General features: G+C 55.5%; 2 protein-coding genes across 3 annotated transcripts in view; both read left to right on the forward strand.

Moving 5' to 3' along the window:
• Positions 1-3: 3 nt before the first annotated feature.
• LOC128946482 (heme-binding protein 1-like) lies at positions 4-4,601 on the forward strand. The gene is made up of 5 exons (XM_054290315.1): positions 4-183; positions 288-373; positions 3,002-3,143; positions 3,283-3,466; positions 3,621-4,601. Exons 1-5 carry the CDS (start codon positions 33-35, stop codon positions 3,793-3,795), a joined length of 738 nt encoding a protein of 245 aa, XP_054146290.1. The 5' UTR covers positions 4-32; the 3' UTR covers positions 3,796-4,601.
• A 1,969-nt stretch (positions 4,602-6,570) lies between these two features.
• PTK7 (protein tyrosine kinase 7 (inactive)) overlaps positions 6,571-19,793 on the forward strand; it is a 34,596-nt gene continuing 21,373 nt past the window's right edge. For both annotated transcript variants that reach the window (XM_054290383.1, XM_054290384.1), the window contains exon 1: positions 6,571-6,654. In XM_054290383.1, coding sequence (XP_054146358.1) covers positions 6,606-6,654 — 49 coding nt within the window. In that variant the 5' untranslated portion in view covers positions 6,571-6,605. The remainder of the gene's footprint in view (positions 6,655-19,793) is intronic.

Genomic DNA, 19,793 nt, shown 5'->3' on the forward strand with positions numbered 1-19,793 from the left:
GGGCGGTCCCCGGCCGGTTCCCGGCGGACGCGATGGCGCGGATCACGCTGGAGGATCTGGAGCGGCTGGGCGAGGAGCCCGACGGGGACGGCAGCGACAACGAGGACGACGCGGAGGGGGAGGCACGGCTGTTCGCGCACTGGGAGGCCGTGGCCAGCACGCACCGAGTGAGCCTGCCCCGAGGTGAGCCTCACGCCGGGCCTGCCGGGGCTGTCACGGTACGGACCGGGACCCCTTCTGCGCCGCGGCCGGGGCGAGCCTCGTCTCTCGTGTGCTTTGCCTTGCAGACATGGCAGGCCCGATCGCCCAGATGGCCCGGCACAGGCACGCTCGCGAGCCCGTGCCGTACGTGTCCCTGTCGCAGCACGGGAAGGTGAGGCCCGACCCTCTCCGCACAGCGCTGCCCGCCCGCCCTGGGCCGCCTCCGGTGGGGCCGCCGCCGGCCCGGGGCCATGGAGGAGCCTCTCCCCGGCGGGGAAGGGCCTCGTGTGGGCGGGCGCGCTCCAGCCTCGCCGGGCCTCCTGCAGCACCGCGGGGTTCCGGGATGGCGCCTCTGGATCGGTGCAGTATTCCGGCATTTCTGCACCTCCTCCTGCGTAGAGTAATGGCAATGCTCAGCTTCCCGGCCTTTATTTTAAAATCGGACAAGTCGTGCTGCTTTCTCTGGTCTTCTGACTTCCATCTGCCTCCTTTAGCAGCCTGTCCTCTTGCTGGGGTGGGCACATCTGAGAAAGTGAAACTTTCAGTTCAGAGCCTGCTCCCTGCCGTTCTCCACACACCTTGTTGCATAGCTCGAAGTCCTGCTGGCTTTGTGTTTGTGCTGGTTGTGTTGGCTGGTTGAGCTGGAGAATTCAGCTGGCACAAGATAAAGATGTGTCTGTGGGGAACACAGGGCCTGTGACCCTGGCTGTCAGATGAGAGCATGTGTAGTTATTTGTCTCAACCACCAAGCCAAACATGGTGTCTTCTGCCTGAAGATCTTCTCTTTGTGCTGGCTGTGTTGCACACTTACTTTCATCTCTTGCACATAAGGGTGCTTCTGTGCTTTGAGAAGTAACTGCTTGTCAGACTGGTTCTTGTGTCTCTGCAGGCCTAGCTGGGCTTTCTACCAAGAAGACATCTGTCAATTGTCCTCTGTATGAGTAGTGGTTAACCAATTTCTTCTGGGCTGAGATCCAGCACTCCCTGTAAAACATGTCTGAGCATGTGGCTTGTGCAGCTTGGAACTGGGGCTTCACCACACTCCCTCTTTCCGTGTTCTGGGTCCCAGGGACTTAATCTGGCCTTTTCTCTGCCTGTGCCAGTCCCAGGCAGAAATGGGGCCCCAAGACTTTGTGGGAACTGAAGAGCTTCTGTTGTTGTTGGCATCCCATCTGTGCCTGAGGAGGATTCTTGGAACGTGAGGCTGTGAGAAGAGCCACGGCCTGACATCAGCGTCGAGGGGACTTTGGAGCTGGGGCTCTTAGAGACACGTTTGCCAGGCTCAGGCAGATCAGTAGGGTTCGGTTGCTTTTCCTGATTCCTGCTTTTCCTATCAGTGCTACAAGCCCTCATCCTCTTGGAGGCAAGTGTATTATTATGCCACCTACAGCACTGTGCCCTGTCAGCACTCGGCCCCCAGCTCAGTCAGGGCTCAGTTCCCCAGCTCACATTGCAGGGACCTGTTGCTGCTGTGTCTGCATGAAGCATCTTCCTTGTTTCTTTTGGACAAGTGTCATCCAGAGTGGTGGTGCTCAGGGGAAGGATCAGGCTGTGGCACAGCCAGGTGCTGTGAATTCAATGGGTTGATTTGTTTATTGCTGGTGGTATGGCAGATGGAGTAGAGGGATTGGTGATTTCCCTGCTTGGAAAATGCTCTTGCTCTGCTCTGCTTTGCTTGGTGGGACAATGGCAGGCATGGCCCCAGCTAGAGGGGGAATGCCCACAGTGTTTTGGGGCGCTCTTCTTACTGGCATCCCACTGATGCACACAAGCAGGCCTGCTGCTTTTCTTCTGCCTTTAGTTTGGCTTTCAGGGTAGACACCTGACTTGGGTGGAGGCACAGGGAGGCTGCACCCAGTGCTGAGTCTTGTCACAGCTTCCTGTCTCCATCACTGCCAGCACAGCTGTGGAAGCAAGAAGTTTGGGAAGATGCCTTGAGCTCCGTGAGACAAGGTTGTCTCGTCACCACTTTGATCTGGATGAAGAACAAGCTGAGATAGGAAGACAGGTGCTGGGTACAACTTGCCAGCACCTGTTTAGGTTACATGTGGTCACAGACGTGCCAGGAGCTGACCCATGAACATACCCAGATGCAATTTCCCCATTCCCCTTGCCCCCCTTCTGTGTCAGGTTTGTTCAGAATACTGGGCAATAGAGGTTTGGACTCATGCCACAAAATTCCACAGCTGGAATTGGGTTCGTGTCTCTTCTTCCTCCTGTCACTTCTTAGTATGGGAGAAGCATCTGAGGAGTTTTATTCCAGTCTTCTCAACTCTTCTGGGTGCTAGAGCTCTTCTGCCAGATTTTCCCTTCTGCTGGGTAGGGATGTTTCTGTTATTCTCTGTGCATGCAGTGTTCCAGGGAAAAGGCACTGCACCTGAGAACACCATCAGCCTTACTGGAGGCCTTTGGGTGCCTGGAATCAGGAACATCCTTGTGAGTAGGCCGGACCGAAGAGTAACTGGAAGTCCTGTGCCCCTTGCTGAGGATGTGCTGCATTCCTTGTGCATGCCAGGAGCCTCCAGACCCCCTTGCACCCTGTCCCTTGTCTGTGCCTTCCCTTTTGCTGACTCCTGCTGACCTTTGCCCAGCGCCCATCAGTGCCCTTGTCTGAGGTGCGTGTGCTGCCAGCTCCCCTCACCTTCTTTGTCCTGCTCTGCCAACCGCTACCTAGCAGGGGCTCTCCTTGGGCAGGCTTGTGTCTCCCCGCTTCTTGCCTGTCAGTGTTGGTTTCCAGCCAGCTGCTGCAGTGTTTTCAGCGTGCCCCACCCTGACCTGCCTTGTCTGTGGCCTGTTGCAGTGCGAAGAGGCGGCCTACGAGGAGCGGCGGTACCCGGCGGGGAAGTGGGCCTGTGTCACCATGGGGGAGCCCATGTATGAGCAGAGCATCTCCCTGAGCTTCATGAAGCTCATGCGCTACATCTGCAAGGAGAACTCTGTAGGTGTGTGCAGGCAGGGGCTGGCAGAGTGCGCAGAGGGAAAGGCTTTGCCACTGTCCATCTGGAGTGGGGAGGAGGGCTGCTGCTGCTGCTGCTGCTGCTAACAACACGCCTGTCTCACTGCCTGCCTGCCTCTTTCCAGGTTGCCATCTGGGCATGACAGTCCCAGTGCTCAACGAAATCCACCTGACCAAGGAGGAGACCGAGCTGGAGCGTGAGGTGCTAACTGCCTATTATCTCCCAGGAGCGTTCCAGCAAAACCCCCCCGTTCCCATGGACCCCGAAATCCACATCACCGAGAGGGCACCGCTCCAGGTTATAACCAGGTGACCCCAGCATCAGAGGTGTTGTCTCAGCTCAGCAGAGATGTACAAACTCCCTGCGTGGCTGCTGTGGTTCGTTAGGCACAGGGATGAGAGCTCTGGCCGTGCCAACGTGCTGGCTTTGTTGTTTACACTGTTCCCTTTGCTGCTGCTGCAGGGTTTTCTATGGGATGACCACTGAGGAGACCATTCTGAGGGAGATCAGTGTTTTCTGGGAGCTCCTGGGCCCCAGGGAGGGGGTGCTGAGGGGAACCTACATCGTGGCTTCCTACGAGAACCCCAGCGTCCCCCAGCGCCGCAACGAGATCTGGTTCATCTGCCAGCCCGAGTGAGGCCCCTGGCCACTGCACCCGCTGCAGGTGGCACTTCTGACCCAAAGGAGACGGAGCACATCCCACTGTTCACCCACACCATGAGAGACTGAGAGACTGTGGGGTGGCTTTCCAGCTTGCCCTGCAAGGGTCCTGCCAGGGGAGATCCTGCCTGGCCTGCGCTTCGCCTGCCCCCACAGCTGAGGCTGGAGCTGGCACCAAAGACAACCTCTAGAGCAAGCTCTGGATGGGAAGCACGTGGTGGGGGCTCATTAAGGCCGTGACCTGTGGGCCTGTGTGATGTGCTGGCCTGACCTGCACTGGGCTTGCAGAGCTGGGCCAGGGTGGGTCCAGTGGTGGCAGCATCACAAGGTGGTGGTGGTGTCGAGAAGGTGAATGACTGTGTGCAATATGTGGGGCTCAGTGGGGCTCACTGCTTCCTGTGAGAATGGCTGCCTGTCCTGAACAGAGCCACTGAAATGCTGCTACAGAGACAGTTGCATTCAGAGGGGAAAAGGGCTTGAATTCAGGTGTGAATCCTGAATGTTTCCTGCTGGGGTGGTTCTCTTTGGACTGCTGGGTGCCTCCCTGGCTGTCACTCACCATTCCTCAGCCAGGACTAGGGCGCTGGCAGCCTTTGTCCATCTCTTGTGGGTGCTGTTTGCAGGCCTGCTGTGAGCTGAGAGGGGTGGGTCCAGAGAGAGCAGGAGCGGCACCACCGTGTGTTGGGTTGTGCATTGGTTAGTGAGTTTCACATCCATGAATGCCATCATGCTTTCCTGGGGGAAGCTGGCAGTGCCAACAGTCAATAAACCCAGTTCAAACCATTGCAGCTGCAGATCACTGATGGTGTGGATGGGGGGTGGCTTGGGAAGAGCCTTGCTGTCTCCTTCCTGGAGATGCTCCAGGCTGCAAAGCTGTGGCTCTAATTAGCCCAGGTTACAGCTACACTCCCTCTGCATTACTGCACAGGCTGCTTCTGTTGCTGCTGCAAGAAGTGTGGGCACACTCTCCTCCCTGCAGGTAAGGTGGTTTGTCTGTTGCATGGGGTGTGCCTCGTTTCTCCCTGGTGCAGAAGCTGGATCCTGTGGCTGTACTCCACATGGGCACCTGACCTTTGGGGTGAGAATTCAAATGCAGCTGCATGTCCTGCTGCTTGGCTGCAGGAGCTGGTGCACTCCTGCAGGAATCTGCTCAACAGGCTGGGTGTGGAGAGACTCTTAACTGCTTCTGATGCAGTTCCCAATGAGTTTTGTCACGCTGTGTGCCTTGCTGCCTGCACAAACTCCAGCTCTGGCTACCTCTGTGGTCTCCCTGCTCAGCAGCACAGGTGGCTTCTGCCACTCCTCTCTCTCCAGTCAGGTGCTGCTCACTGTCCCCTCTGGCTGTGGGGAGCCTGGATACCCAGCCCGTGGCTGTGGGAAGAGTGGGGCTGAGCATGATACACCCTTCTCTGTAAGGGAGCCTGAGGCTGAGTCTGGGTGAGCACAGCAAGGCACACAGTGGTTCCCTGGCTACCTTGTGATGCAGCTCTTGTTCCTGGGCCACTAAAGGCATTATGGACCCAGGAGATGCACTCACAGCCTGCAGCACTGATGTGGCAAGTGCTCCTCGGAGAAGTCATGATACCTGGATCAGCAGTGCTTAGCTCACTTTCCCTCCTGGGGAAAGAAACAATTCCCTGAAGCTGGGGTCAGGTGGCTCGGTATCAGTGGGAGAACAAAGTCTGCTGGTGTGTGTGGGACAGAGACCCTTTCTCTTATCAGCTGCTTTGCTTGCCCCGAGCTTGCAGGTGGAAGTAAAACTTCCTTTCTAGAGAGTGTTGAATAGGCTACCACTTCCTCTGAGGCTGCTTGGTCCCTAACCAAAACCAGAACAGCTTTTGGTGGCAGGAGGTGGTGGCTTTCCTGTGACAGGGGACTGGTCTGTGGTTACTGGCAGAGTTCCACAGCTGCATGCCCTGTGGGAGTAGCTCTGTGGGGGCTTTGGTGCAGCACCAACCAGGCTGGTGCAGCCACACAGGGCAGCAAGCACACTCCAATCCTGTGCCACAGGTTTTGCTGAGTAAAGGCTCCAGCGTCCTCTGTGACGGATCCAGCAGTGCTCAGGGCCATGTCTGATGGCTCGTCTTCCACACAGTACCAAAACCAGTATTTTGGAGGCTCAACAAACCGGCTGGAAAGCTGGCGTTCAGAGTGGCAGCTGCCAGAGCCGGTGGTGCAGGGCTGCAGCAGGTTCCACCAGAGGCACTGGCTCGGGCAGGGAGGCTCCAGCCTGGGCCATGCAGATGGACAGACAGCTCTTGCTGCTCGGGTCCTGCAGAGGAGCAGCGAGGAGCAGCAGCGTGCTGTACATCGGGACTGTGCCCAGCCTCTGCCCGTAGCAGGGTGCTCCTGGCTCCTCGCTGCCCCGGTGCCTTTGTAGGGTCATTCACAGCGGTGCAGATCTGCCATCAGTTTAACAAACAGCGCGGCTACAAGGAGCCCCGGGCGGGAGGGGAGCGGCGTCGCTTCCTCGCAGCTCGGGGCACGGGGGGCGCTGGCAGGAGGAGGGTGGGGGTACGGGGGTACCGGGGGTACGGAGGAGCGCGGCGCGGCCTCCCGGGCCGGCGGGGCTCTGCTCTGCGGGGGATGGCGCCAGCGAGCCCCGAGCCTCGAGCACCGCGACGGAGGCACGGGGGGCCGAGCCGGGCGCTGCCTGGGGGACCCCGCTCCTCCCGACCCCGCCCGGTTTCCGGTGGCCGCCCCTCCTCCGGAACCCCTCCCGGCGGCGGCGGGCGGGGCGGCGGCGGCATGGCTGGGGTCCGGCGGGCACGCTGACCGGCGCGGGGGATGGCGGCGGCGCGGAGGATGGCGGCGGTGCGGGCACTGCTGGTGCTGGGTGAGTGCGGGCCGGGACAGCCCCCGCAGCCTCCCCCGGGCAGGGAGCGCGGGTCCCGGCGGCGGGGCGGGGGCGGCGGAGCTTCGCGCCTCCGCTCCACTCCGTGCCTGGGCCGCGCCGGGGCCGGCGGGCGGGGGTCCGCGGCCGGTCCCGGGGTGGGTGAAGGTGGAGCGGCCGTGTCCGGGGCCGAGCCTCCGGTGGTCCGCGCCCCCCCGGCTTCCCGTGAGCCCGGCGGCGATGGGGCCCGCTGGTCCCACTCGGGCGCGGAGCGGGGGCTGCTGAGGCCCCGTCTGTTCCCGGTGCGGGCCGGCCGCGCCCCCGGCCCGCCAGCTCCGCCGTGCTGCGGGAGCCGCCGGGGCGCCTCGCCCGGCTCTCCTTCCCCGGCGTGCGCCGGCTCGCCCTGCCCGCCCGCCCGCTCCGAAGGGGGAGCGTCGTGCCGAAATCCACAGGGATGCAAATACGCCGGGCATTTGCCGGCTGGAGACGGCGAACGGGCGCTCCCGGAGCGGGGCGGGCCGGGGAGGGCTCAAGGAGACCCCTGGAGCGGGGCTCGGTTCCGACCCGCGCCCCACCGGCCCCGGGGGAAGGGCTGACACCGGGCAGGCTGCGCGGAGCGGCGCGGGGTTTTTCCTATGAATTCTGCTCAGATCGGAGCCCCGAGGAAAAACAGCGGGCCCGCGGTGAGCTGCCACCCGTGGAGATGGAGATTGACCTGCCGGCCGCCGAGGGGTTTTTGTCCCTTGCTGAGCGCATCTGGATGAGCGCTCTGCCCCGCCCCCCGTGCCGCTCGCTCTTCCTGCCCGATCCCAGCTCCGCGGCCCCTTGGCTCTCCTGGCTCCTGCTGCTGCTGCTGCTTTTCAGTGTTCAGCTGCAGGGCCAGAACTCTCCTCCTCTCGCTCTGCCCCGTGGTGTTTCTCCCCACTGCCCTCCCCGCACCATTTTCCTTGTCTGAGGAGCCCAAGGTCTTGGCTGTGCGTGAGAGCCGCAGGGGCTGTGAGCTGTGTTCCAGCCCGGCTTTGAAGGGCCCCACGGCTGCCCCGTGCCACATCACCTCGTTTCTTCACTTAGGAACCCTGGCAGTCGCTGTGTGCAGTCCCTTCTGTCCCACCGCGCACAGTTGTAGAGTTTGCTTTGCAGTTTCTGCTGTAAAATCAAGAGCAATAATCTTAGTTTAGCACCTGGGTGGAATATTGCCTCGGAGGGAAAGATATCTGCTGGGCTGCTGCCCGCCCATATCTGGAGCCGTGGCTGAGCCCTGCTGCCAGGCGGCAAGTATTGTCCAATTTACAGCTGATAAGCAGGAAAAGCAGCACTTACTTAGCTGATTAGCGCCGTCATTGCCATCCACCTTGGCAGCCTCTGGGAAGGCTGTTCTGCCGGGGGAGTGCCTGCTCTGGATTGAAGTCGAAGGGCCCTTTGGAGCTGCCACAGCGTTCACCTGTGTGCCAGGATGCCACCCTGGCAGCTGGGATGTGCAGCCCTGCCTGTGAGGGCTGTGTGCTGCCTCTCCTGCCGCTCTGCAGTCGCTGGAGTTTCTGTACTGCTCCAGTCCTTGTTTCTCCTGCTGGGCAGGATCACATCCTACAGCACTGGGCATGACATGCAGCTGTCCAGCTCGCAGACACTGTAAAAAATCTCAGGTGCCATCAGGTGCAGTTTGATGTCTAGCTTTTACAGGCTGCTGGTAAGTTTTGTAGGCTGCAGGGCATTGTCTCTCTTGCTGTGGATGGAGTTTGGAAAGAGCACTGGGGAAAGACCTGGGAGGTGTGGAGTATCCGTGCCTCACACAGGTCCTTTGCCATGCATGTTCCAGAAGTGCTCGGTGCATGGGCTGCTGCTCCCTCTTCCCCCACTTCCATTGTTCATGAAGCTGTGATCTTTCTGGCAGTGGCACTGCAGCGTGCCAGATGTGTGCTGACTTCTGCTGGAACATGTGGTTGAAATGCTAGCAGAGGAAATATTTGCTGAGTCAACTTTCCTTTAAAGAAAAAAAAAAAAAAAAAAAAAAAAAAAAAAAGCCCCAAAACCAAAAGGTCTATTTTGTTCTGGAAATGCCTCCATGTCGTGTGTTGAGCTGTGTGTTTCTGTATGGCAGTGCTTTTCTCGTGCTTCCTAGCAAGCCTGGTCTTAAAGAAGCAAATTTATGAGAACAGGAATGATCTGGTCCCCCTTGGGACTTGGCTGTGCGCAGACAGTGCTCTCGCCGGGCTGGAACCTCGAAGTGCCAGGAGCTTCAAAGGATGGCAACTCCATAGTCGTGGCCATAGGCACTTCTGCGTCTGCACAGTGGGCTCCAGAATCGCTGGGAGGGGATCTGTCATGTTTAAAGATCCCTAAAGATGTGTTCTGAGCTCTTCATTGACCTGGAATGAGGCCATCTTCTAAAGGCAGATGGGCAGATGTTCGAACTGCAGCAAGCACCGTGTTTAGTTGCCTGCTGGGTGATGAATGTTCGTGTTCCCTCCCAGTCTGCTGAATTCCTCTTGTTCAAGGGAGGTGGTGGCATGGCAGCTCACATCTGCTAATTGCTCAGGTGCTAGGTCTCACCTTGTTTGGCCAAAGGCTGCATCCAGGCAGATAGGTGTTTGTGTCCTGGGAAGGCAGGCTGCACTTCCCCTGAAGGAATGGAGGGAAGAAGGTGGGAAAGGGCTAGGAAGAGAAGAGCCTCACCTTGAGGCAGTGGGAGAGAACATGAGGGCCAGTTTGGCTGTGAGTGATAAGGCACTTCAAAGGGATCTGAAGGCTGTGGGGTCTGGTTACAGGTATTTACTGGAGGATCTTTACACTAATATTTTTCTTGCGTTCGTTTCAATTCATCTGCTATTTAAGTTGCAAAGATCAAAGCTGTATTCCAGCAAGCACACGTGGACTAAAGTAAATAGCAGGACCTAGTACACCTCTTCCCAGTGAATAAACACTCTTTCCTCCCTGAACATTTTCAAGCATACCTCTCAGGCCTGGAATGCAAAATATTTCACATTAGCAGTGGGTGTTTCCACTGCTTTCGATATTTGGGAACTTGGAACAAATGCTTATTTAGAAGTGGACAGACCTGGGTACAAACGTGCTCTTTGTGAAGGCAGTTGCTGCTGTAGTGTTTGGAGGGAAATTCCCCTGGGATTGGAGGACATGCAATTGTTTGTGCAGACCCCCAGGAACAGTTCTCATTCTCCTGGCATGAAGTGTTGGTCTCAGGGGCTGGGACAGGCAGCTCTTTGGAGGCTTGGAGGGCAGCAGGACTAGCAAGATGCTTGGCAGATGCACAGGAACATTCCTCTTGGTGAGGTTTAAGTTGCATGGGGTGTTAGCTTTGGGTTTGGTGGGGTTTGCAAAGGCTGTGAACCAGCACAGTGGATTTTGCTGTGTAAGGCAAAGAGGCAGCCCCACCTTTGGCACGGCAGTACCTGCTGGAGAAGGCTGATCATGTCTGAGGTGGCAGAAGGGCAACTGCAGTGTCTTCCACCTTTACAAGAAATGAACCATGTCTGTGAGAAGAGGAGGAAGAGAGATGGAGAAATGATAATTTGGCAGCTGGTGACGTGTTGCTTCCTGGGCTCAGTGTGTTTCAGCAGGGCAGAGGTGCCAAGGTGGATGGCCTGATTCCATGTCTTGCTCCTTGCCTGGAAGATATTGGGAGGTGGCATCCTAGAGCTACTTAAAAACACTTTTAGTTTGTTGGAAGAGCAGATATTGTATTTCACAGAGGGGTTAAAGGGCTGAGCTGTGCCTCCAGCATACCTTGTGTGCTGCCTTGCCTGAAAAAAGCAATCACGCTGCTGGACACAGAAGGATTTGTTCTCTGGGGGAGACCTGATGAGGAAGGGGGCAGGATGCTGCAGGTTTTCAGGCTTTTCATGTGGCTGCTGCTAGAGCAGTGCCATTCCCTGGGCTCTGCCATGGTGTGGAGGCTCTGCACATGGGTCACATCTTGTTCCTGATGTCCTTGTTTTCAGCAGTCCAGAAATGTTGGGCTCTGGTTTCTGGGAGGCTCTTCAGAGGGAGTTGCTTGTAAGGTCAGGGGCCCTGGGCTCTTGTAGAAACTTTTTTGCTTCCTTCATAATGCTGACACTGCTGAACCACAGCATATGGAGGCAAGCACACAGATTTTTGATTCTGGAGGATGTGGCCTGTTCAGAGTCCTGCACTTCCACCTCCTTCATCCTACCAGACCCTGTCAGGATCTGCTGTGCTGTGTTGATGAGCTGTCAGCTTTCTCCTTTTTCTGCCTGTCACAGTGGCTGCTTTCCTGCACTGCTGTTGGGTGTTAGAGGAAGGAGCAGTGTCAGGTCACCTCTGATGTGACACAGGACCAGTAAATCCACCTTTGCATTGCAATGGGAGCTGTTGACTTTGCCATTTGGTTTAGGGTGGGCAGCTGGTGTGCCTAAAAAAGGCCCAGACTGAAGGAAGGATCATCTTTGTGCAGAAGACCATCTCCTGTTTCAGTCTTCCTGTGCCTTCTGAATATGCAAGCTGTAGGAAGGAAAAGAGGCTTGCAAGGCATATATGGCTGTAGGTTGGTTTGGGAGCTGGACTAGAACCTTGTTTTGCAGGAGGTACACGGGTGTCTGTAGTCGCAGGGAGTGAAGAGCTGGAGGAACAGTTGTTCAGGGAAATGGGTGAAGAAGAAGAGTGAAGGCTTCTGGAAATGGGTGAAGAAGAAGGGTGAAGGCTGACTGTAGTGAAGCTCCTGTGGGCTCTTGAGCTTGGAGGCATATTCAGTGTTTTAAGCAGCTGCAGCTCTCCAGGTTCAGGCTCTGGATCCAGGTGCTGCTTAAATAGAGGCTGAATAGGTTTGTCCAGCATTTCCTGTTGTCTCTGCCTTCTTTGGCACGGGACAACACAGTGAGGATGAACCCGTGCCACCCAGCCAAGGCAAGGACTCCATTTCTGGTCATTCCTTTGTTCCAGGGAAATAGTTGGCAGTCAGCACTGTTCTGTGTTTACCTGTGTCTCCTTTTAATCTGTGCAGCTCTTGCTGTGTAGCTGTGGAAGATCTTCAAGCCAAAACACAAGTGGTCTTTGTTTTAAAGCATCAATTTGTGTTGGCAGCCAGGTCTGCAGTGCATGTGCTTTTCATTGACTGCTGCTTCGGCTCAGTTTCTCACTCCTGCCAGCTCTTTTTTAAACTTAATACAGAAATGTTTTTCCTGAGCTTAAAAGGCTGACCTGTGCAGTACTTCCAGTCTTAACTTAAGCCTGGTCTTTTCCAGGGAAGCAGTCTCTGTCTGGTCACAGAATAGGTTCCTTACCTGTGCTTTGAGAGGTGACTAATAAACACTGTCTGATCAGCAAAGAGAGAGGCAGAGGGGGACTTCAGAGGGGTTTGCAAGTTTCTGAAAGCCTGAGCTGTGTGCCTGGGACGAGCAGTTTCAGTGTGCCTGCTCAGCTCTGCCTTTTCCCAAGCCTGCTTGTTTAGCAGTTTGGGAGAGTTGATGGGTGGGCGCTATTTTGATACTCTTTGCAGACTGTTACCGCCTGGGGCTGCTCCTTTTATTTGATCAGCTTTCAAAAATCCATCCTCTATTCTCTCATTTTGACCTTCTGAAATTGTTCTGCAAGGGGGCCTCTTTTGAGAATGCATTCTAATCCTTAAAAATTGTAAGTGCCATCCAGGGCAAGGCCTGTGTTGTAATTACAACATTTCTGCTGGAAATGAAGAGATGAATGCTGAGGTGTTCAGGTGCCTCTGAGAGCAGAATGAAAACTGAGTCCAACTGCAGAATTCAGGATGAACAGCGAGGAGCACTTGTGAGCATACAGATTGTGTGTCAGGGAGGAGGCATGGCTGGTTTTAGGTGGTGATTCCTCCTGTGAGATCCTGCTTGCCAGTGGGATACCAGTGGTGTGTCTCCCCCTTGTCAGATTAGGCTCTGACTGGAATGGAGCAGGCAGGGATTTGGCACCTGTGAATTGGAGCGTGCACAGGGCCCCTGAGCATCCATGAATTGGATCCACCACTGTCAGGTGGTCTGCACCTCTGGGAGGTTGGGATGGCTTGGGCTGATGGTTGCATTGTGCAGGATGATGAATGAAGAAAACTGACAGCAGCAGATTCCTGTCTGGAAGGTGGTGTGACACCACCTTTGATTTGATTGCAGGGCATGAGCCTTCCCTCTCTGGAAAACAAGGTGTTTCAAGGTGGGAGAAAGCAATGGGCTGCTGTCTGTGCTGGGACCCAGGGCAGAAAGGGGCTGGGGTTTGAGTGAGGATTACAAGGCTGTTTGTATTTCAGCCCCCATCTGACCTGTGTTCAGTTCCTGGGTGGGAGCAGTGTCCGTGAGCGCTGGGCTCAGACCTTGGTGCTAACACCTGAGATGTTTGTGGCTCTAAGATAACAAGGCTTTGTAACTTTTCCTCTCCTGTGATGCTGTTGTGAAGCAAGGTTTGGAGCAGCCAGGACTGCACCCTCCTGCTGTCGATTCGGGCAGGTTGGCTCTGTCCTCTGTCACTCCAGAGCAAAGCCAGACAGGTCTGTCCCCAGAGCCATGGCATGTGGAGGCCAGGTCCCCTTCTGGCTGCAGAGGGGAGGCTCTGAGTGCCTCTGCGTGGGAAAGGGGGCTGTCCTTTCTGTGAGTGATGCTGGCACAAGATAGGCACGGTATTGCTTAAGACCTGCTGTAAACTCTCTCCTCCTTGCAGTTGCTCATTGGCTTCTTTGGGAGCACAAAGGAAGCCTTTGATTCAAACCATGCAGTGGCTGTCCAAATGGTTAAGGGCAGGACAAGCTGCTGCTTGCAGTGCCTTTATTGCTGCACTGCAGCGTGCCTTGGTGTGTGTCCTGGCTCTGCTGTGGCACAGAGCTGCTCCATGATGCTGGGCCTGGATCTCTGGAAAACATTCATTGGAGAGAAGATTGTGGATTTTGTCTTTCCTAGCAAAGACAAGACCAGAGAGAATAAAGTCTTGTAGGGTGCCACAAAGGGCAGTGCATCCAGTTCTCCTTAACCATTCATGGGAGCATGGATGGGTTTGGGCTGCTGAGGTCAAGTTGTGCGGTTGCCTTTGCAGAGGGACCAGCACCACAAGTCTCTTTCAGCAGTTGCAAGAGTTGTACAAATTGTCTGGGACGAAAAGAATCCAAAGCTTCTCATGAGTTACTTGATGTTCTTTGTTCCTCTCCATCCATATGGGGTGCTGCAAACACCACGAGCCTGGCACACACCTGGGCAGGTGCTGTGGGGCTGCCAGTTCCTGGGCTGGGACTCCTTCTGCAGCAGTGAGATCTTGTTCTGTGATCATTCTTTCCTCCAGCCAGGTTCAAGCAGTTCTTTGTCCACCACATTCCAAGCAAAAGCTGAGCGACAAAGGCAACACATCTGATTTTTTTCCATCTTCTGAGTTAACTCCTGCTGGCTCTCCCTGCATGTTGTGTGAGTGGAGGAGCTGCTTGCCAGCCCTGACCCTCCTGCCCCTGCCGTGTCTCTATTTGCTGCCTTTTCCTGGCTCAAGTGCAGCTGTTCCTTTTCCAGCTGTGCCTCCCATCTCCAGCTCTTCCTGATTCCTCTTCTGCATGCAGACCTGCCATGGCTTGCCACACGCCCCCTTCTCAGACTCTGCTGCTGCTTGGTTTCTCTGCAGTGCCTGCCTCTGGGCACTGCTGCTCTCCCAGGTGTGGCTGTGGCTTCCTCCTGCCATGCTGGGATTGCCTTTGTCTCCTTGAGCCTTTCCTCCAGTTCACAGCAGGTGATGGGAAATCAGGGCAGGGCTGCTGAGATGTTCAGCTGGTCCCTGGAAATCACAAGACTTTCTGGGTAAGGATTCTTCTGCTCAGCTGGGGAAAAGTCTCAAAGCCACGTGGCCTGAAGCAGAAAGCATTAATCTCAATGGTTAACATTTGGGCAAGGAAATAACAAAAGGCTGTCATCCAGGGCATGCTTCACCATCATGTTTTGTTTCTGTGGCCTTGCTGGGATTTTGGCCTGCCTCTCACTGGCTGCAGATGCATTCCTGCCATGGGTTTGATGGAGCAATCCATTATCCCTGTGTTGCTGAGTGGCCTCACTGAGCAGCCAGGCACCTGCAGGTATCTCAGCACAGCTTTGTGCTCCCCAGGATCTGGCTGTTGAGTGTCTGCTGCCACTGTTTGTGTCCTTCCTTGCCATTTGGTTGCTTAGGGTGCCCAGGTACTCTTTATTCTGGTGGCTTTGTACTAATACTCCTACTGAGTGTCCAGCAAGAACTGTTTGTCCTGCAGGTGTATTGGAAATCAGCTTTTCTGCTGCAATGGAGGAAAGCACTTTCTTTTCAAGGAGATCTGGTTAGGAGGAATTTCTGTCTCAGTGAGTGTGTTATAGCCAAACTTTTCTTCAATTTGACACGGGGACTTTGCATTAGAATTATCTGTAGCAAACATTCTGCCTAGTTATTGATTTGTAAAATATTCCAGAAAGTGCCCTGCTGCATAGTCTTCCCACTCAGGGACTTTTTTCCATTTTTAGCTGAGATAATGTAGCAATGTCTCATAGAGAAGCTACCTCTTAATTAATATTGCATGAGCAGAAGAAATATTAGCTTCTCCATCTGCTTTCCTATTTTTGTGGCTTTTAATATAGATTCATAAATGGCTTTAATGAAAATAAACAAGGAACTGTTCTTTTCTGTGCCCTCTTTGCTTCCAGAGGTGATGGTGCAGGTCCAGCCTCCCTGGTGATGTTTTTTTTCCCAGGAGGTGAGTCCTGGCCAACAGCATAGTTGTAAGTGATGGTTGTGAGATGGGGCTGATCTTCAGCTTTCTAGCAATGCAAAGAGGAAGATCTGGGAGAAATCTGCAGGACAGAGCTGGAGACAGATATGGGGAGTTGTGGGTGGTGCTTTGTAGCCAGAAGGAAGCCAGTGGCACACGGATGGAGATGGATGTGCAGCGCACAGCAGGCAGTGTTTATGAACCAGTGTTCCTGAATCACTCTGAGGGTTGGCACAGAATCCCTGTGAACCCAGCAGGGAGCCCTGGGCAGCCAGTCCATCCTCCTGAAGCTTCAGAGGCAGCCAGAGCTCAAACCCCAGCCTTGCAGAGCCCATTTCAGGCGTCTCCTCAGTGCCTTTTCACAGCAATTTTTACTTTGCAGCACTGTGGTGGCTGCCAGGAAAGGTGATTGCCTCTCCTGGGAGCTTCTTTCCTTGCTGTAGGAGGGGAGCAAGCAGGTTTTTACCTTTGGTCATCCAAATGGTGAGGCAGGATGCTCCAGTGAGAGAGAGACCCACAGCGCAGCTGTGCTCCATGGGGAGCCCAGCAGTGGGGTTGCCCCATTCTGGTGTTGTGTGGTGGCATTTCCCAGCCTCCATGGGTTCTCCCTGTTCCTGGGAAGGCAGAGTGGCTGGGTGGGCTGCACAGAGGCAGCAGCAGGAAGGAGCACAAAACTGGACCCCTGCAGCAGTTGCCAGAGCATGGCGCTGCATGAACCATTTCTCCCATGAGCTGTAAGCTGTCTGCAGAGCTTGGCCAGCTGGATCTTCATGGCAAATCCATCTGAGTCTCCACAGGCACAGAACTAAGGGAAACTTAGCTGTAAATATACTGACATGACCTGGAGAGAGATTTAAAATATTTATCCTAGAGCAGAGCTTGGGATATAAATAAGCTCCCTGTCTGTTCCCCTGCACGCGAGGCTCAGAAGTGCAGCTGTCCCTTTGTCCCCAGCTCACAGAGTCTTGCTTGGGACCAGCAAGTTGCTTATGGGTGGGCTTGAAGTCCATGCAGATGGTGTAAACATGGAGCTGCCAGCAAAATGGAGAGGGTATTTGCAGTGGTGCAGATGGGAATTTTTGACTGCAGCTCCTGTCCCTGCTGGCTCTGCTCTGTAGCTCTCGGGGTGTTTGTGGGGTTTGCTGCTGGGCCATGTGCTGGGTGAGGTTGTAACCCTCTCACCTGGGCCCTGAGCAAGCAGGATTTGCAGGATGTCCAGACAAGCACAGCCAGAGGGAAGCACAGGTTTGGGTGGCACTGGGGGTGTTTTCCTCCTTCCAGTGGGTTTGGTGGCAGCACTCAGAGAAACAGCTCGCTCAGGCACTTTCAGGGCATAAATAATCTTCATTCTCCAGCAAACAGCCCTGGCAGGAGTGCTCCATGCCCAGTGCAGCCTGGTGAGCTCCCTGCATGGAGGGGAGCTGGCTCTGAGCAGCAGCTCTGTCTCTGATGGTGCTGCATGGCTGGAGCAGCTGGCTCTGCTTGCAGGCCTTGTGTGCTTGCTGCTCCTCTCTGCTCTGCTTCCCTTGCCCTGGCCTCTTCCCACCCCCACCCCCTTTTGTCTTTACAGCCTGAGCTCCCATTCTCTGCAGCGCCTGGCTGGGGCTCCTGTGTGCTGAGGGGAAGTGCCAGACAGTTTTATGGAGCTTCTTCTGCTTTTTCCCCTCATCTGGAACGGTGTTTCAGCTGGAACAGGAATCATGCAGAGCCCTGGCCAGGAGCTCCATCCACACACACACACATAGAGTGCTGTTCTGGGGGAATCCCTCTTGGCTGGGCTTGGGATGGCAGCAGCAGCATCAGCCTTTGGCCCTCAGCCTGGGTGCAGGGATGTGGGGATGGATTGGCAGGAGCTGGGGTGAAACCTGGAGGTGCTGGCCCCAGCTGCCCTGGTGTGACGCCTGTCCCTGGTGTGGTACCTGCAGATCTGGCTCCAGTTGCCCAGGGATGAGCTCTGACCCTCACAGACCCTGTCCTCGCTGCCAGCCCCAGGGCAGGCAGTGATGAGCCAGCCCTGTCACAGCTCTGCCTGCCTGTTCTGCACCACCTGGGCTCTCCCCTGCCAGCAGGAGTTTTGCTTAGTAAAGACATTTTCATTCTCACGTGGCCCATGCTGGAATTGTGGGGGGAGCATCATCCTTCAGGGCCACTGCACAGGAAGGATGTGGCTCATCCTGGTTCCACATGGCATCTTTCTCCTGTCTTTCCTTTGGTGGGAGAAAAGTGCAATCCCTCTGCTGTGCTGGCCAGAGCTCAGCCTTCAGATCCCTGTGGCTCCTGCCAGCAGCACACATCAGGTGTTTGTGAGGAGAGCAGGGAATTGCTCAAGGGCTCAGAGCAAGCCTGGCAGAGTGGGTTGGCAGGACCAGTGGGTGCAGCAGGTCTGTCAGTGCTGCTGAGTCGCCCTTGAAACATTTGTGTTTCTCACTGGGGCTTGGCAGTGCAGCTGGCAGTGTCTGCTCAGGAGCCTTTGGCTGATGCCCCATGAAAGATGGTTTCATTGGGCCAGCAGGATTCCCAGCTCCTGTCCCATTTGTCCCTCTGTCTCTCTTTATCTCCTACAACGATGTTGGCCTGGGGGTCCCATGGCCACCGCTGCCTGTGATGCCCAGCAAGCAGCACTTAGCCAAAACTTCCTTTTCCACAGGCCAGGGGCCAAGTGGTGCTGCCAGCCCCAGCTGTGCCCTGGGTGTTTGGGCAGGAGGAGCAGTGACCTGGCTGCTGTCTCTGCCCTCTTCCTCTCCCAGCTCCGCTGCACTGCACTCATGCCTTGGGCTGGTTTCTGGGCTGGCTGCTCAGAAATGGCATCTGGACTTCTCTGAGGGTCTGGGAGCACCCAGTGACCCAAATGAATGGCATGTTTCCCTGGTTCAGTGTCCTGTGGAGGTGCCCATGTCCCCTCTTGCAGCAGGTGCCGGGAACACGGGCACAGCATGGCTTGGAGCAGTGTCAGTGTGCTCCCAGGGCAGACAGGCAGCTCCAAGGCCAGTTGTTCTGGTTCAGCAGCCCCAGCAGTTTCAGGGAGCCAAGGAGCTTGGCTACCATGGGGATTTCCCTCTCCTGCTCCAGTTTTTTCTGACTGAGGTGCTGAGATATTGGGAGAAGCTGGCACAAAGCTCAGCTCGCAGTTCAGCCCTGACACGTTCTCCTTAAAGACCTCTGGCAAATCCCACAGCCCTGGGGACAAGCTGTGTCTGCCCCACAAGATCAGGTCAGCCTGCAGTGGGGTTGACAGCAGTCCTGCTTGGCTTGGGAATGAATGGGAGCCTCCCAAAACACTCCCATTGCTCTGTGGCTGCAGAGTAGCAGCCCTGCTTGCTGTTCTTGTTCATTGCCAGAGGAGCAGCTCGTTCTTCTCTCACTCCCCAGGCACCTCTCCCTGCCTTCAGAGGGTATCATCACATCCTGCTGCTTTCAGAGGGTGGCATCACATCCTGCTGCTTTGGAGTGGCTTTGGGCACACAGGAGGGCAGGGTCTCTGCTCACTGCTGCTATAAAGGTTATGGCAGAGTTAGGAAATTGAGCTTGGGATGGCCTTGGAAGGAGCAAGCCTGTGGGATGTGTGGCTGGGGAGAGGACTGGGATTCAGAAGGTCTGGGCTGGGGAAGTAGGGAGGGCAGCATGAGGAACAGAGGCAGGGAGCCCCAAACTGGCTTGAGCTGGGCAAGTGAGTGAGGTCCTGACATGTGCTGGCAGCTGCCAGGATCTGGAGCTGGTTCCTGGGCTCAGTGTCCCTGTGCTGAGCCTTTCTGTCAGTTCTAATGGCCTGCAGCAGATGTGTGAGCAGCACCTGCCTGCTTGGGATGGGGCTCTGTGTGGCAGTGAGCTCTTCCAGGGCCAGCTGTGCCCCAGCACATCCCTGGCAGTGCTGCCTTGGTGTCTGCTCCAGCAATTGAGTCAAACACCAGTGGCTTTGTTCTGGATTCTTGTGATAACTGCTCAGAAATTGGGCTTGGCCATTCCATCTGTGGGATCCTGGAAGGGTAGGGACACCCCAAAACTTGCAGTGTCTCTGAACAGTTTCTGGGAGGCTAAATTGCTAAGTGGTTGCTGCTTTTTCCCCTTTCCTTTTTTTAAAATGTTTTTAAATTTTGTTGTGTTTGTTTTTTGGTGGTTTTTTTGTTTGTTTGTTTTTTTGTTTTTGTTTGTTTGTTTTTTGGTTTTGTTGTTGTTGTTTTTGTTTTTGTTTTTTTTTCCATTCTAAAGCTTTCTTTGAAGGGCAGAATTGGTTTCTCAGTATTTTCTGGGTTGTGTTCCACACAGAAAGCAGCAGAGAGAGGTGCTGTGGGACACCTGGAGCCAGCTCAGTGGTGCTGTGCAGGCAGGCATCATGTCTCTGGCAAATGTGGAGTGAGCTGCCCCAAAGGCAGACGTTCAGTGCCCATCTGGGCACACCCACACTCTCACAGCAGAGCTGCTGGATCCAGGTGTGTGATACAACCACAGGGGCAAA

This window comes from Melozone crissalis, unplaced genomic scaffold (genome assembly GCF_028551555.1).
Source record: "Melozone crissalis strain CALT ecotype California unplaced genomic scaffold, PUWL_Pcris_2 ptg000081l_1, whole genome shotgun sequence".
Lineage (NCBI taxonomy): Eukaryota > Metazoa > Chordata > Aves > Passeriformes > Passerellidae > Melozone > Melozone crissalis.

Coding starts and splice junctions, on each gene's coding strand:
- LOC128946482 (XM_054290315.1), top strand. CDS start 33: ATGGCGCGGATCACGCTGGAGGATCTGGAGCGGCTGGGCGAGGAGCCC. Junction 184..287: donor CCGAGTGAGCCTGCCCCGAG/GTGAGCCTCACG, acceptor TTTGCCTTGCAG/ACATGGCAGGCCCGATCGCC. Junction 3,467..3,620: donor CCGCTCCAGGTTATAACCAG/GTGACCCCAGCA, acceptor CTGCTGCTGCAG/GGTTTTCTATGGGATGACCA.